The sequence below is a fragment of the Hemiscyllium ocellatum genome, chromosome 34 (assembly GCF_020745735.1).
Source record: "Hemiscyllium ocellatum isolate sHemOce1 chromosome 34, sHemOce1.pat.X.cur, whole genome shotgun sequence".
Taxonomy (NCBI): Eukaryota; Metazoa; Chordata; class Chondrichthyes; order Orectolobiformes; family Hemiscylliidae; genus Hemiscyllium; species Hemiscyllium ocellatum.
The window spans coordinates 32,980,428-32,994,028 of record NC_083434.1 but is presented as its reverse complement, the minus strand read 5'-3'; the positions used below and the strand labels follow the sequence as shown (position 1 = coordinate 32,994,028).

General features: G+C 40.7%; 1 protein-coding gene across 1 annotated transcript; it reads left to right on the top strand.

The window, feature by feature from the left end:
* Positions 1-839: 839 nt before the first annotated feature.
* LOC132832165 (C-C chemokine receptor type 4-like) lies at positions 840-1,913 on the top strand. The gene has a single exon (XM_060849914.1). The coding sequence runs from the start codon at positions 840-842 to the stop codon at positions 1,911-1,913; it is 1,074 nt and encodes a 357-aa protein (XP_060705897.1).
* Positions 1,914-13,601: the final 11,688 nt, after the last annotated feature.

Sequence of the window (13,601 nt, the reverse complement as noted above, 5' to 3'; positions counted from 1 at the left end):
GAGGTGAAATGAGGAAACTGGAGAAATCTGAGTTCATTCCTTGTGGTTGGAGGGTTCCCAGGCGGAAGATGAGGCGCTCCTCCTCCAGCCGTCGTGTTGTTATGTTCTCATCTCCATTGCCCCTCCCCCAAGTCCCTCCTCCCTACCTTTTGTCTTAGCCTGCCTGGCACATTCTCCTCATTCCTGATGAAGGGCTCTGGCCCGAAACGTCGAATTTCCTGTTCCTTGGATGCTGCCTAACCTGCTGTGCTTTAAACAGCAACACATTTTCAGCTCTGATCTCCAGCATCTGCAGACCTCAATTTTTACTCTACAATTTGACGTACAAGCCAGTGACAGGAAATGTGACCAACAGCAACTCTGAAGCAGTAATTTATGTGGAGACTGAAAGCGTACTTCTCTCTCATACAATTAACCGTAAGTGTTCATGGCAAATAATTTAATTACAATTTTTGTTTGTAACCAGTTCTAAATTAATCATCAGTCACTGTTTTATTGTTAATGAAATGAAGCTAGAGGATGGATTAAACCACTTTCTGGGTGTTGGTCAAGGTGATGAGAAACTACTGAAAAATCTGGGGAAGAGTCAATGGATTCGAAACATTAACAGTATTTGTCTCTCCACAGATACTGCCAGACATGCTGAACATCTGCAGCAATTTCGGCTTTTGTTAGCATTGCATAATATTGTTGGTTAAAACTGTTACTAGCAGAAACAAATAGGTTTGAACTCAATTGTGTAACATAGCTCTGTAATTTCAATTGTGCACTAATTCAATAATGACCATCACTGACTGCTATTTTTTACCTTTCTAGTCTACTGAAAGGTGCATTACGTGATGAACATAATGGAAACGCCAAGCAGTACATCCAATTACTTCTTTTATGACTATAAAGAACACGTTCCTCCATGTGATATGGGATCTGCAAATGTTTTTGGTGCAACCTTCCTACCAGTCCTGTACTCCCTTGTGTTTTTCTTTGGTCTATCTGGGAACACACTTGTGTTGTGGGCTCTTCTAAAACACAAATGTTTGAAGAATATGACAGACATTTATCTTTTCAGTTTGTCGTTGTGTGACTTGCTGTTTGTGAGCACACTTCCTTTCTGGGCATATTCTGCTGCAAAACAATGGATTTTTGGAGAAGCCTTTTGCAAGATTGTTTCTGCTGCTTATGAGCTGGGCTACATTGGTGGCACAATGTTCATAATCTTGATAACTGTAGACCGCTACCTTGCAATCGTTCACGCTGTATTCTCGGTCAGGACTAGGACTGTTCGAAATGGGATCATTTCGAGTGTAGTGATGTGGTGTGTAGCTTTGTTTGCCTCTCTTCCCATAATGATATTTAGCACAATCCAATCTGATGGGGAAAGATATGTTTGTCATACTTTCTTTCCACAGGGCAATGTTTCAAATTGGAATCTCTTCAACCTTTCCAAAGCCATTGTTTTGGGTTTTTGTGTTCCATTGGCTATCATAGTTTTCTGTTACACAAGAATAATTCAAACCCTGCGTAAGAACAGAAGCTATAAGAAACACAGGGCTATCAAATTAATATTTACTGTGGTCATTGTGTTTTTTGTATTTTGGACACCATACAACATTGTGATGTTGCTGGAGTCATTGAGAGAACAGAATGTTTTAACTGGCTGTGAGTTCCGAAAACGTCTACTGATTGCCCAGCAAGTAACTGAATCCATCACATTTGTACACTGCTGTTTAAACCCAGTCATTTATGCATTTCTGGGTGAAAGATTTCGATTCTATCTTCGCAGACTTCTTTACAGCTGTTTGCCCCCATCACTTAGATATAAAATCAGTGACCAATCTCATTTGACTTCTCATGCTTTACCTGCTTCTATCCGTTCATCATCCTCTGGGGACCATGACCCTTCCACAGTTCTGTAGCTCAGTCTCTCAGGTGCTATGTTGCAATATGGAGTTGCCCATACGAAGGGTAATGCCTGAAACATTGACTCCCCTGCTCCTCAGATGCTGCCTGACCTGCTGTGCTTTTTCCAGCACCACACTTTATCGACATCTAGTGAGTCCTTCATTTAAGTCATTCGCTCATGGAACTTTCCAATTTAAAGTTCTTTCTTTCTCTCGACCATATTTTTTTCATTTGAAGGGCCACTTATCATTTTAACGTCCCTTACTTCATGTCATTTCATGCATTATTGTGCCTCTCATCTCATTATATCAATGTCTAGATTAGAGGTGGTGCTGGAAAAGCACAGCAGGTCAGGCAGCATCCAAAGAGCAGGAAAATCGACATTTTGGGAAAAAGCCCTTCATCAGGAAATCGATTTTCCTGTTCCTTGGATGCTGCCAGACCTGCTGTGCTTTTTCAGCACCACTCTAATCTAGACTCTAATCTCCAGGATCTGCAGTCCTCACTTTTGCCCTCTCATTACATCAATGCGCCCTGACTGTGCTGCTAAAGATGGTACCATTGCGTCTGAGTCCTACAGTTAAGATCGTAATTTTTCTGAATTGTTCTATGCTCCGTGAATGAAGTAAACTTCATTTTAAACTTTTCTTTAAATAATTCTCTATGTTTGTACCTGCTCTAGTAGAGGTGTTATTGTGAATGTAATTTAGGTAATTAATTATCTGTTGCATTTTACTGTGTAGTTTTTCTTACCAGGTACAATAGATCAGGAGCCTGTATTATACGTATACTGTTAAATTCTATGTCGACTTTTCTGCAAGCAAGAGAACTACATTCATCATTGAAATTTCCTGTGTTTTGTTTTGCCATTCATTTCAGTCAGGAGTACACTGTTATGAAGTTGTGTACTGTCCCTTTAATACAGAGTGAACACAGTTCTGAACTGAGAGATTACAAGCACCTATGTATATGACTAGATGGCATTCCCAGAGTGTACTAGAAAATCGAAAATATGTATGGTTTAACTGTGAAATGGATACCTTGGTTTCAGTTACTGTTTTGACAACAAATCAAATTTAACCAATTGGTTTAAATTATGTCCCAGGATACTAAAATCCAATTGAGTTTAAATTTATTGTTTTGCCAACATCGAACCGATGAGACGATCCAATGTTGGGAGTATAAAAATGCAGGTGTTTTGAAAATTGGAGACAGAGCAACTGTTGTTGAGGGAGACCCAAGAAATTAGGAAACACTCTCTATCAAAGGTACCTTTTCATATGAAACACATTTGCAGTAAAAAGAAAGAAGCTGACCCACGGAAATCTTTAGCTGAAAGAAGAAAGACACCAAGGTTGTGTGGTTTTAAAATTAAGTTGATGTAATTTTACGAAGTGTCTTATTGGAACAGCATATTGTTATCGAGTTGGAAGCAGATAGTAAGCCGTTGTGGTTCTGTTTGCCGAGCTGGGAATTTGTGTTGCAAACGTTTCGTCCCCTGTCTCGGTGACATCCTCAGTGCTTGGGAGCCTCCTGTGAAGCGCTTCTGTGATGTTTCCTCCGGCATTTATAATGGCTCGTCTCTGCCGCTTCCGGTTGTCAGTTCCAGCTGTCCGCTGCAGTGGCCGGTATATTGGCACTCATCCACAGATTCTATCAACAAACACATTGACCTGGACCCAATATACCGGCCACTGCAGCCGACAGCTGGAACTGACAACCGGAAGCGGCAGAGACGAGCCATTATAAATGCCGGAGGAAACATCACAGAAGTGCTGCACAGGAGGCTCCCAAGCACTGAGGATGTCACCTAGACAGAGGACGAAACGTTTGCAACACAAATGCCCAGCTCGGCGAACAGAAACACAACAATGAGCACCCGAGCTACAAATCTTCTCCCAAACTTTGAAGATAGTAAGCCGTTAAGAGAAAGGGGGTAAGCCTCCCCCCCCCCCCCCCCCCCCCCCCCCCCCCACTTTGTGAATAGTTGTTGTTTAATGTTCACCTTTTGAGGAAAAAATAAATTGCTATTATTTTCTTTACATAGTAGAGTTTGGGAGTTCTCTGTCACTCATTTTAACAGATTATGAGGCGAGGTGAGCTTTTCTGGGTGTTTGGTTTAATTAACAGAAGGGTTCACTGCCGTGTTGTATCTGTTTTGGGGCTCAGTTCTGAAATTTGGATAGATTTGGATGTGTTTAGACAGATCCAGTGTGAGATTTGAATGGTTTTGGGATACAAAAGGTCCCAGCTGATTTAATCACTTGCGGATTAGTGTCCCGGATCTTTAAATAAAACAAATGTGAAAAAATGTGTTTAGTTTCAGTTACTTGTGGTTGGTTAAATTAAATATGAAGGAAATGGCTCTTATGATTGCTAAAAAGTTTCTGGGGTTTGAGGATGCTTCCCAAATTTGCCAAGAAAGTTTAGAAAGACAAAGGAAGGACATCCTTTCAGAATTAGCAAATAGGTTAGAATTGGGTTTAACCAGGGATGAAAGGAAAACTGAGATTGTAATGGAGTTGGTCAAGCACTTAGGTGCATCAGAGAAACAGGCAAGTGCAGTAGAGTTAGAAAAACAACTAAAATTGCAACTTAGGAAAATAGATTTAGAAGACGAAAAAAGGCAGAGAAGAGCCATGTTAGAAGAAAGAGAAAGAGAGAGAAGAAAGAGAGAGAGAAAGAGAGAGAGAGAGAAGAAAGAGAGAGAGAAAGAGAGAGAGAGATAAAGAGGAAAAAGAAAGGGAGAGAAGGTTCTTAGCTGAGCAGAAAAAACAGAGAGAGAGAAAATTTGAACTTCAGAAGTTGCGAATTAGTCGCGAAAATCAAGTTAACAGGATGGAGGTGAAGAGAGAACATAGTGATGTGTACAAATATGTTAAAACTTTGGCATATTTTGAGAAGAAAGATGTTGAAACCTTCCTTATTTCATTTGAAGAATTGACTGGGCAGATGGAATGACCAGAAAACTTGTGGGTAAAGCTGATAGTGAGGTATATGCAGCGCTGTCAGATGGCAGGTCAAGAGATTATGTCAAAAAGGCTATTCTGAGTGCTTATGGTACCAGAAGCAGTTCGGACATAGAAAGAAGAAACCAGGAGAGATTTATATTGAGTTTGCAAGAATTAAACATAGTAATATTGATAGATGGGTGTGGGCCTTAAAAATAGCTAAAACCTCTGAGGTTCTAAGAGATTATTTGGCTGGAGGGGTTTAAAATCTCACTTCCAGAGATGATAAGAATTCATGTGGAGGAACAGAAAGTTCAAAAAGTGAGAAGAGCAGCAGGGATGGCAGATGAATACATATTGGTGCATAAGGCGAAATTTAGCATCTGGCAAGAATTCCATCCTGTGAAAGAGAGAAATTGGGAGAAGGGGAGACCCTACACTACAAAACAAAGAGTAGAGCACACTGTTAATACTTTACCAGAGGTGTAAAAAGAAGCCAAAGAGGGGGAAAAGAAGGTGAAAAGCCTCAGGTGTAAGGTGGGACATGTAAAATCACATTGCTGGTCATTGAAGAAAGGCACTATGGGAAAAGCTATGGTAAAAGAGGCTGACACAGTGGGATTAGTGAAAGTATTAAAGGAAACCCCAAGAAACGTTGAGGAGCTACAGGAGAGTACACAGCCTAGGCAGGGGCTGGGTATTGAGTTAGTGCCCGATCTTTATGAAGATTTCACCTCTGTGGGTAAAGTTTACTTAGCAAGAACATGGGGAAAAGGGAAAGAAGTTATACTTTTGAGAGATACTGGATCTAATCAGTCTCTAATAGTAAGAGATAAACATATTTGCACCCTTTCTGACATGTGACCTGTGAGAGTGGAAATTCGTGGAATAGATGGACATAAATTTAACATTCCGCTGTGTAAGACTAGGTTGGAGTGCCAAACCAAGACTGGGGAAGTAACAGAGGGAGTGATTGACAGAATTTCAGTTCCATAAATGCAGTTTGTTTTTTGGGAACAATTTAGCAGCGTGAGTGACACTACTTGTTGTGGAGAAGCCAAAGCAAAGCCAGGAACTGACGAGTTAAAAGAAAAATATTCTGGAACTTTCCCAGACTGTGTGATAACAAGATAATAAGTCACAGCAAGAAGCAAAAGCTAAAGCGAAAGATAAAGGAGTTGAAGTTCAGTTAGCAGATACCTTGTTTGATGTAATGGTGTAGGAAAAACCTGAACAGACAGAGGGTCAGACAGAAGTGTTTAGTCCTGAAAGGCTAAGGGACATGCAACAGAAAGACAAGACAATAATACATATATGCACACTCAAAAAAGGAATCAGAATGTATTCCTGAGGGTTATTATCTTAAAGATTGAATCCTAAGATGAAAATGGAGACCACGGCAGGTTAGTGCAGAGGGGAAATGGGCTGAAGATTGTGCATCAGATTGTGTTTCCAGTAACATACAGACAGAAAATGTTACAGGTTTCACATGAATTACCAGTAGGAGGTCACCCAGGTGTGAGGAAGAATCAAACTAAGGTACAAAAGCACTTCTATTGGCCTGGACTGCACAAGGATGTGGCTAAATGTTGCCGTACATGTCACATGTACCAAATGGTAGGTAAGCCACGGGTGGTAATTAACCCAGCATTTTTGTTACCAATTCCCACATTTGAAGAACCTTTCATGTGGGTTATGATTGATTGTGTAGGTCCCCTCCCTAAAACTAAAAGCGGTGATCCGTACTTGCTAACCATAATGGATGTGTGTACCAGATTCCCAAAGACAAGTCCATTACTGAGTATTAAGGCAAAAAGGGGGGGCAGAGAAGTTAATAGCTTTCTTTACGTGATATGGGCTACCCAGAGAGATTCAGTCAGACCAGGGGTTTAATTTTACTGCTATGCTGTTTAAGGAGTTCATACATAGCTTAGGCATAAAGCACTTTAAATCAAGTGTCTACCATCCTTAATCCCAGTGAGTTTTGGAAACGTGGTATCAGAGTGTACTGTCAGGATTATCTGAATGACTGGGATAACAATATCCCATTCGTATTGTTTGCCATTAGAGATGTCCCAAATGAATCTACTCAGTTCACTCCCTTTGAGTTAATTTCAGACGGCCTTTGAAATTAATTAAAGAAAAATTGACAGGAGTGAAGTTGGCGATCTCACACTTGGATTATGTGTCTGAGATGAGGGAGAGATTAAATTGAGAGGTGAGTTAGCTAAACATCACCTAAAGAAGGAATAGCATAGAATGAAGCTGGTGGCAGATAAAAACTCTAAAATTCAGATGTTTTCCCTTGGGAATGATGGATTAGTATTGTTACCAATGGTAGGAGATTCCTTCAAAGCCAGGTTTACTGGTCCTTATCCAATTGAGAAAAAAGTTGAGTCAGGTAAACTATCTGAGCTGAAAATGTGTTGCTGGATAAAGCGCAGCAGGTCAGGCAGCATCCAAGGAACAGGAGATTCGACGTTTCGGGCATAAGCCCTTCTTCAGAAGGGCTTATGCCCGAACCATCGAATCTCTTGTTCATACGAATGGGATATTGTTATCCCAGTCATTCAGATAATCCTGACAGTACACTCTGATACCACGTTTCCAAAACTCACTGGGATTAAGGATGGTAGACACTTGATTTAAAGTGCTTTATGCCTAAGCTATGTATGAACTCCTTAAACAGCATAGCAGTAAAATTAAACCCCTGGTCTGACTGAATCTCTCTGGGTAGCCCATATCACGTAAAGAAAGCTATTAACTTCTCTGCCCCCCCTTTTTGCCTTAATACTCAGTAATGGACTTGTCTTTGGGAATCTGGTACACACATCCATTATGGTTAGCAAGTACGGATCACCGCTTTTAGTTTTAGGGAGGGGACCTACACAATCAATCATAACCCACATGAAAGGTTCTTCAAATGTGGGAATTGGTAACAAAAATGCTGGGTTAATTACCACCCGTGGCTTACCTACCATTTGGTACATGTGACATGTACGGCAACATTTAGCCACATCCTTGTGCAGTCCAGGCCAATAGAAGTGCTTTTGTACCTTAGTTTGATTCTTCCTCACACCTGGGTGACCTCCTACTGGTAATTCATGTGAAACCTGTAACATTTTCTGTCTGTATGTTACTGGAAACACAATCTGATGCACAATCTTCAGCCCATTTCCCCTCTGCACTAACCTGCCGTGGTCTCCATTTTCATCTTAGGATTCAATCTTTAAGATAATAACCCTCAGGAATACTGCAGATCTCCAGCATCTGCAGTCCTCACTTTCTTCAGGTAAACTATCTGGTAAAGATACCAGATAGAAAAAAAAACTGTATTGGGTATGTTATGTGAATATGTTGAAACCTTTCTATAATAGAGAAAATGATGCAGGGAGATCTTCAGCCTGAAGAAGAAAGACACTAAAGACGACAGCAGCTGTGTGGTTTTTAAATTAAGTTGATGCAATTTTAATAAGTGTTTTATTGGAACAGCGTATTGTTATAGAGTTGGAGGCAGATAATCAGCAGTTAAGAGAAAGGGGGGCTTAGAGTTGTGAATAGTTATTATGTAATATTCACTTTTAGAGCAAAAAAGTGAGTTGATATTGTTCTCTTTAAATAGTGGAATTTGGGAGTTCTCTGTTATTCATACTTTAACAGATTATGAGGCAAGGTGAGCTCTTCTGGTGTTTGTTTTAATTAACAAAAGGGTTCACCACCATGTCATAACAACACAGTGATGCCCATATATGGCACTGTATTTCAACGTTTGTATCAGCATTTTGGAGCAAAGATGTTCTTCATGCACTTAACTCTGACTTTAACATTGATTCCAGTGGGAGAGCATGTTTTCATAACGTTGTTTCACATAAAGTCATGATTTTCGAGAGCTCAACCCAGTGAGGGCCCACAAGGTGTATAATCAGCCCCTTCCTCTCTGTACTCCCTGTACACTCACAACTGTGTGGTCAAATTTCATTCTTACTCCATCTGCAAGTTTGCTGATGACTCCAATATTGTAGGCTGGATCTCAAACCATAATGATGCAGAAGACAGGAGAGATAAGAATGCTTGGTGAAATGATGCAAAGATAATAATCTTTCCCTCAATGTCAAAAAATGGAAAGAGCTAGTCATTGACTTCAGGAAGCAAGGTGCAGGGGGACCTCCTATGTACATTGGTGGTGGCTGATGTGGAGATGGTCGAAAGCATCAAGTTCTAACTGAGCAATGTTCACTAATAATCTGCCCTGGTCTGCCCATGCTGATTGATGGTCAAGAAAGCACAATGCCACCATTTCCTCAGAAGGCAGAGGAAATTTGACATGACTATAAAGACTCATTGATTTTCATAGATGTACCATTCAGTCTAGATGCATCATGACTTGGTGCAACAACTGCTCTGCCCAGGACTGGAAGAAACTACAGAGAGTTGTGAACACAGCTCAGTCGATCACATAAACCAACCTTTCATCCATTGACCCCATGTGTACCTCTCACTGCCTCAGACCCCATCATCGAAGATCCCTCTCTACCCAGTTAGAAACTCTTCCAAATATTTCCGTCAAGTTGCAAAAGTTTGAACACATAGACGCACAGATTCAAGAATAGTTTCTTCCCTGCTGTTATTAAACTTCTGAATGGACCTCTCAAATTTTAAATGTAATGTTGATCTTGCCGTTTATGCATCTTCTGTCCTGCCGTAATCTTGTGTTCGTCACTCTATTATATAGCCTGATCCACTTTGTATGGCATGATCTGCCTATACTGCACACAAAACTTTTCAGGGTACCCAGGTACATGTGACAATAATAAATAAAATCAAATTTGCCTCATGCTGTTAGCAGCTTTTGCTTTGAACTTGTTTTTCTTTTGGATTGGCAGTCATTCATCTTTCTACCATTCACAGCTCCTCTTGTTTCATCACTTCTCCCATTCTTTCTCCCTTTGGCCTTGCACCACTTAATCTTTTGACATTTGCTAGCTCCCATCTCCCACCTTATCACAGACCTTCCCTTATTTCCTCCATCATCATTCCCATTTCATTTCTTAAAAGCTGTGACAGTAGATTGTGGGAGTGTGGTGCTGGAAAAGCACAGCAGGTCAGACAGTTGATGAAGGGCTTATGCTCGAAACATAGACTCTCCTGCTCCTCAGATGCTGCCTGAGCTGCTGTGCTTTTCCAGCACCACACTCTCGACTCTGATCTCCAGCATCTGCAGTCGTCACTTTACCCTCGCAAGCCAAAATGAAGCTTTGAAATATCCTTCAAAAATGGAGCTTGCCTTATACATAGCTTGCAACATATGACCCTCCTGTGTTGGTGCAATTGGCCACCAGAAAAATTTAAAAAGAAATAATGGGTCATCAAATTAAATGAGTCTGTCATGGTTTATTTAATGAAATAATTGTACAAAGATAATTTGAACCACAATTATAATATTTTCAAAACCATTAAATCCATTGTCTTCAGCATTACACATGAAGAATTCATTGATTCATGTTGGGTTTCTTAGGCATGGTCCCTATGGTAAGGATCCGATGCTGGGTCTAATGTGGAGCTTTCAGTTTCTGAATAGTCCCTCTACAATAAATCACCTTCCTCCGCATCCATTGAACCAGATGCTCTGAATTGCTTGAACAGTGATGATGGTTGGTGTACCTATAACAGCCCACAATTTGATGATTAAAACCACATAAAACATTGAGCAGGGCAGTACTTGCATTGCCACAATTCATGAAGGGTTTGCACTCCATTGTCCATTCACCTCTTAGGGTAGCATGCTGGCTCCGTGGTAAGCACTGTTGCCTTCCAGTGCCAGAGGCCAGGGTTCAATTCCAGCCTTGGGTGACTGTCTGTGTGAAGCTTGCACGTTCTCCCTGTTCCTGCATGGGGTTCCATTGGGTGCTTCAGTTACGTCCCATCATCTGAAGACATGCAGGCCATGTGGATTTGCCATGCCAAATGTGAGGATACGGTAAAGGGCTGGGTGGGTTGCTCGTTGGAAGGTTGGTACAGACATGATGGGCCAAATGGCCCCTTTCCACACTGTAGGGATTCTGAGAACCTTGGTCTTCTATCACAACACAAGATATATTCATTTCATACAACAGCTGCTCCAATCTTTGATCATTTCAGGGTTTGATTGGATGCATTAACTTGCTGATGCCTTGTTATGATCCCAGCCAATGTTATTCCTGAACAAGTCACATCCCAGATAATATTGACAAAACAGATAATTTTCAGTCTTTTTTGCAGTTTTAACAAGGTGGTTTTTCACTGAAATATAAATGCAATGTACAAATTTGATTTTAACAAGCATTTATTACACAAAATGGTAAACAATAGTTTATGTTCCCATGTAAAACGATTGTAAAGATTTGCAACAGGAGTTAATTCCAACAACCCTCCTTTACAGTACTGAGATCACCTCCCTGTTTTATAGCCTCCTTTTCTTCCTGTCTAACTCAATGGGCCTAAGATCTAGCTATGACACAGTCACTAACCAATCCAGAATAATCCCGTTCTAACATTGTTTCATTTGCTTTCATTGATTGTTTCCCCATCCTCGGTGAGGCTAATATTCTTGAAGCTGCCAGGTTATTTCCAAAAAGACCAATGCCTTCTGTAGGAAATTTGTTTCATGAATCCCACTGCAACTGCGCTATTCACCCTGTCGCTCAATTGACATAGAATCTTGGAGATGTACTGCACAGAAGCAAACCCTTTGGCCCCACTCGTCCATGCCAACCAGATATCCTAAACTGATTTAGTCCCATTTGCCAGCATTTAGCCCATATCCAAACTCTCATATTTTTATTTGGTCATTTTAAAGCTATGAAAATACCATACCTTAAGAGATAAAATACTCAGAAAGTCCAGTAGTCTGATTCACCATGTCAGTCCAGTACTTAAGAAAGAATTTTCACGACTCTTCTAAGCCATCTCTCTCCTTATAGTTTATTCTAAGCAATTGACTTTTTTATGTCCAGAGTTATTAAAATTGAATCAAATTAACTTTTTGGTTCTAATCTTGCTCCTTTATTACGTTAGTGTCCTTCAATCTATCTCTAAAATCATCTCTTCTACCCTTATTTGTTCTAAGCTGTCTCATAGCCAACTCATATTCTTTAATTTCACTATCTTTTCTCGAGTACAAACTTTTAAAAAGTCTATTTCTATTACCTTTGTTATCTTTTCCCTCCTTCTCAATTTCCAGTTTTCTTAACTCCACGTCTCTTGTCTTCTATTTTTCTTTTCTAATTCACATTGTTTCATTTTGATGTTTTTCTCAATTGAAGCCTCCCATCCTTATGAGATCCTGCTTTTATTTCTGCCTTCAATTTATCTGCTAACTCACTCAGTTTAGTTTTAGTCTAAAGTTTCAAGTAATCTACTGTTGAACCTGCCACTTCCAGAAGGTTCTCTGAAATAACTCCACAGAGGCCAGAATTCTATCAGCAAGTCATCCTTTATTTACACAAGAACTGACCTTGACTTTAGTACTGCCTCATTCAGAGTCAGGTACCAGTATCTCTGACACTCACTCTTTATATTTTGTTTTATTTTATTAACCAGTACAAATCACAAACAAACAGTTATCACGAACAGCCGTACAACAGAAACAGCAATTTACAGTGGAATGGGGCAGCAAAGTCAGACCCCAAACCCCACCATACAACCAGCTTGCAGGGAAATGAGGATGAACCTCTAATCCCATCGTATCATATCAAAGTGAAAACAGTGAACGCAATCACATACAAACAGTTTAATAAACTGAACAATAAAAGTGTGTAATACACATACACCCCTGGCAACCCAGGATACCACCCGTCCCTCCCACCTCACTCCCCTTTTTGTTTAATCCACACTACCACCTAACTGAAGTCGTGCTTATTTTTCCCCAGCACCCATGTCATGTGTGTGTACAGGTGTAGGTGAAGAACAACAGGTGTGTAAATCTTTATTTGTATCCCACCACCAGGAGGAAAGGGAACACTCGAGTGGCCAGTGACAAGTAGTGCTCTTCTCAGAGGGCAATGCTGCATGATCAAAACAATGAAGGAGAAGGCAGGGGTTAAATCAAAATGGAGTTGGGGGGGAAATAAAGCACTCCACTCCCTGCGGTGCCCACCTCTCCCTGAACAGCTCAAAGGTGTTGGTAGACACTGCGTACTCCTTCTTCAGAGACATCCGGGCTCTGACGTAATCACGGAACACTCACCTTTTATATCTTTTTTCTTCTTTCTTTTCTTGTGATTATATTTTTCCCAGCACCCACGTTGTATGGGTGCCAGTGTGAGATACAGTGAAAGACAACAGGTATGCACATCTTTATTCAGTTTCCACCACCAGGAAGAAAGGAAACACCAGGGTGGCCAATTACAGTGTCCTTTTCATCAAAAGGCAATGCTGTGTGATCAAACAGTGAAGGGGATGGTAGGGATTAAATCAAAACTGAGTTGAGCAAGGAAGTAAAGCATTCCACTCCCTGCAGTGCCCACCTCTCCCTGAACAGCTTGAAGGTGTTGGTAGACACTGCGTGCTCCTTCTCCAGAGACACCCGGGCACGGACGTAACCATGGAACACTACCCTTTTTCCTCCTTAACAGGATGTGTGACAGTTCTTTTTTTTTGTGATGTCTGACACTCCTGTTTGTTTTTATTTCTTATTTTCTTTTTATTTCTCTCACTTTTATCAGTCGTCGGGAGCACAAACATGCATTGCCGAAGATTTGATTTTAATGAGGA

Excerpts from the sequence above, each read along its gene's own strand:
- LOC132832165 (XM_060849914.1), top strand. The coding sequence starts at position 840 with ATGAACATAATGGAAACGCCAAGCAGTACATCCAATTACTTCTTTTAT.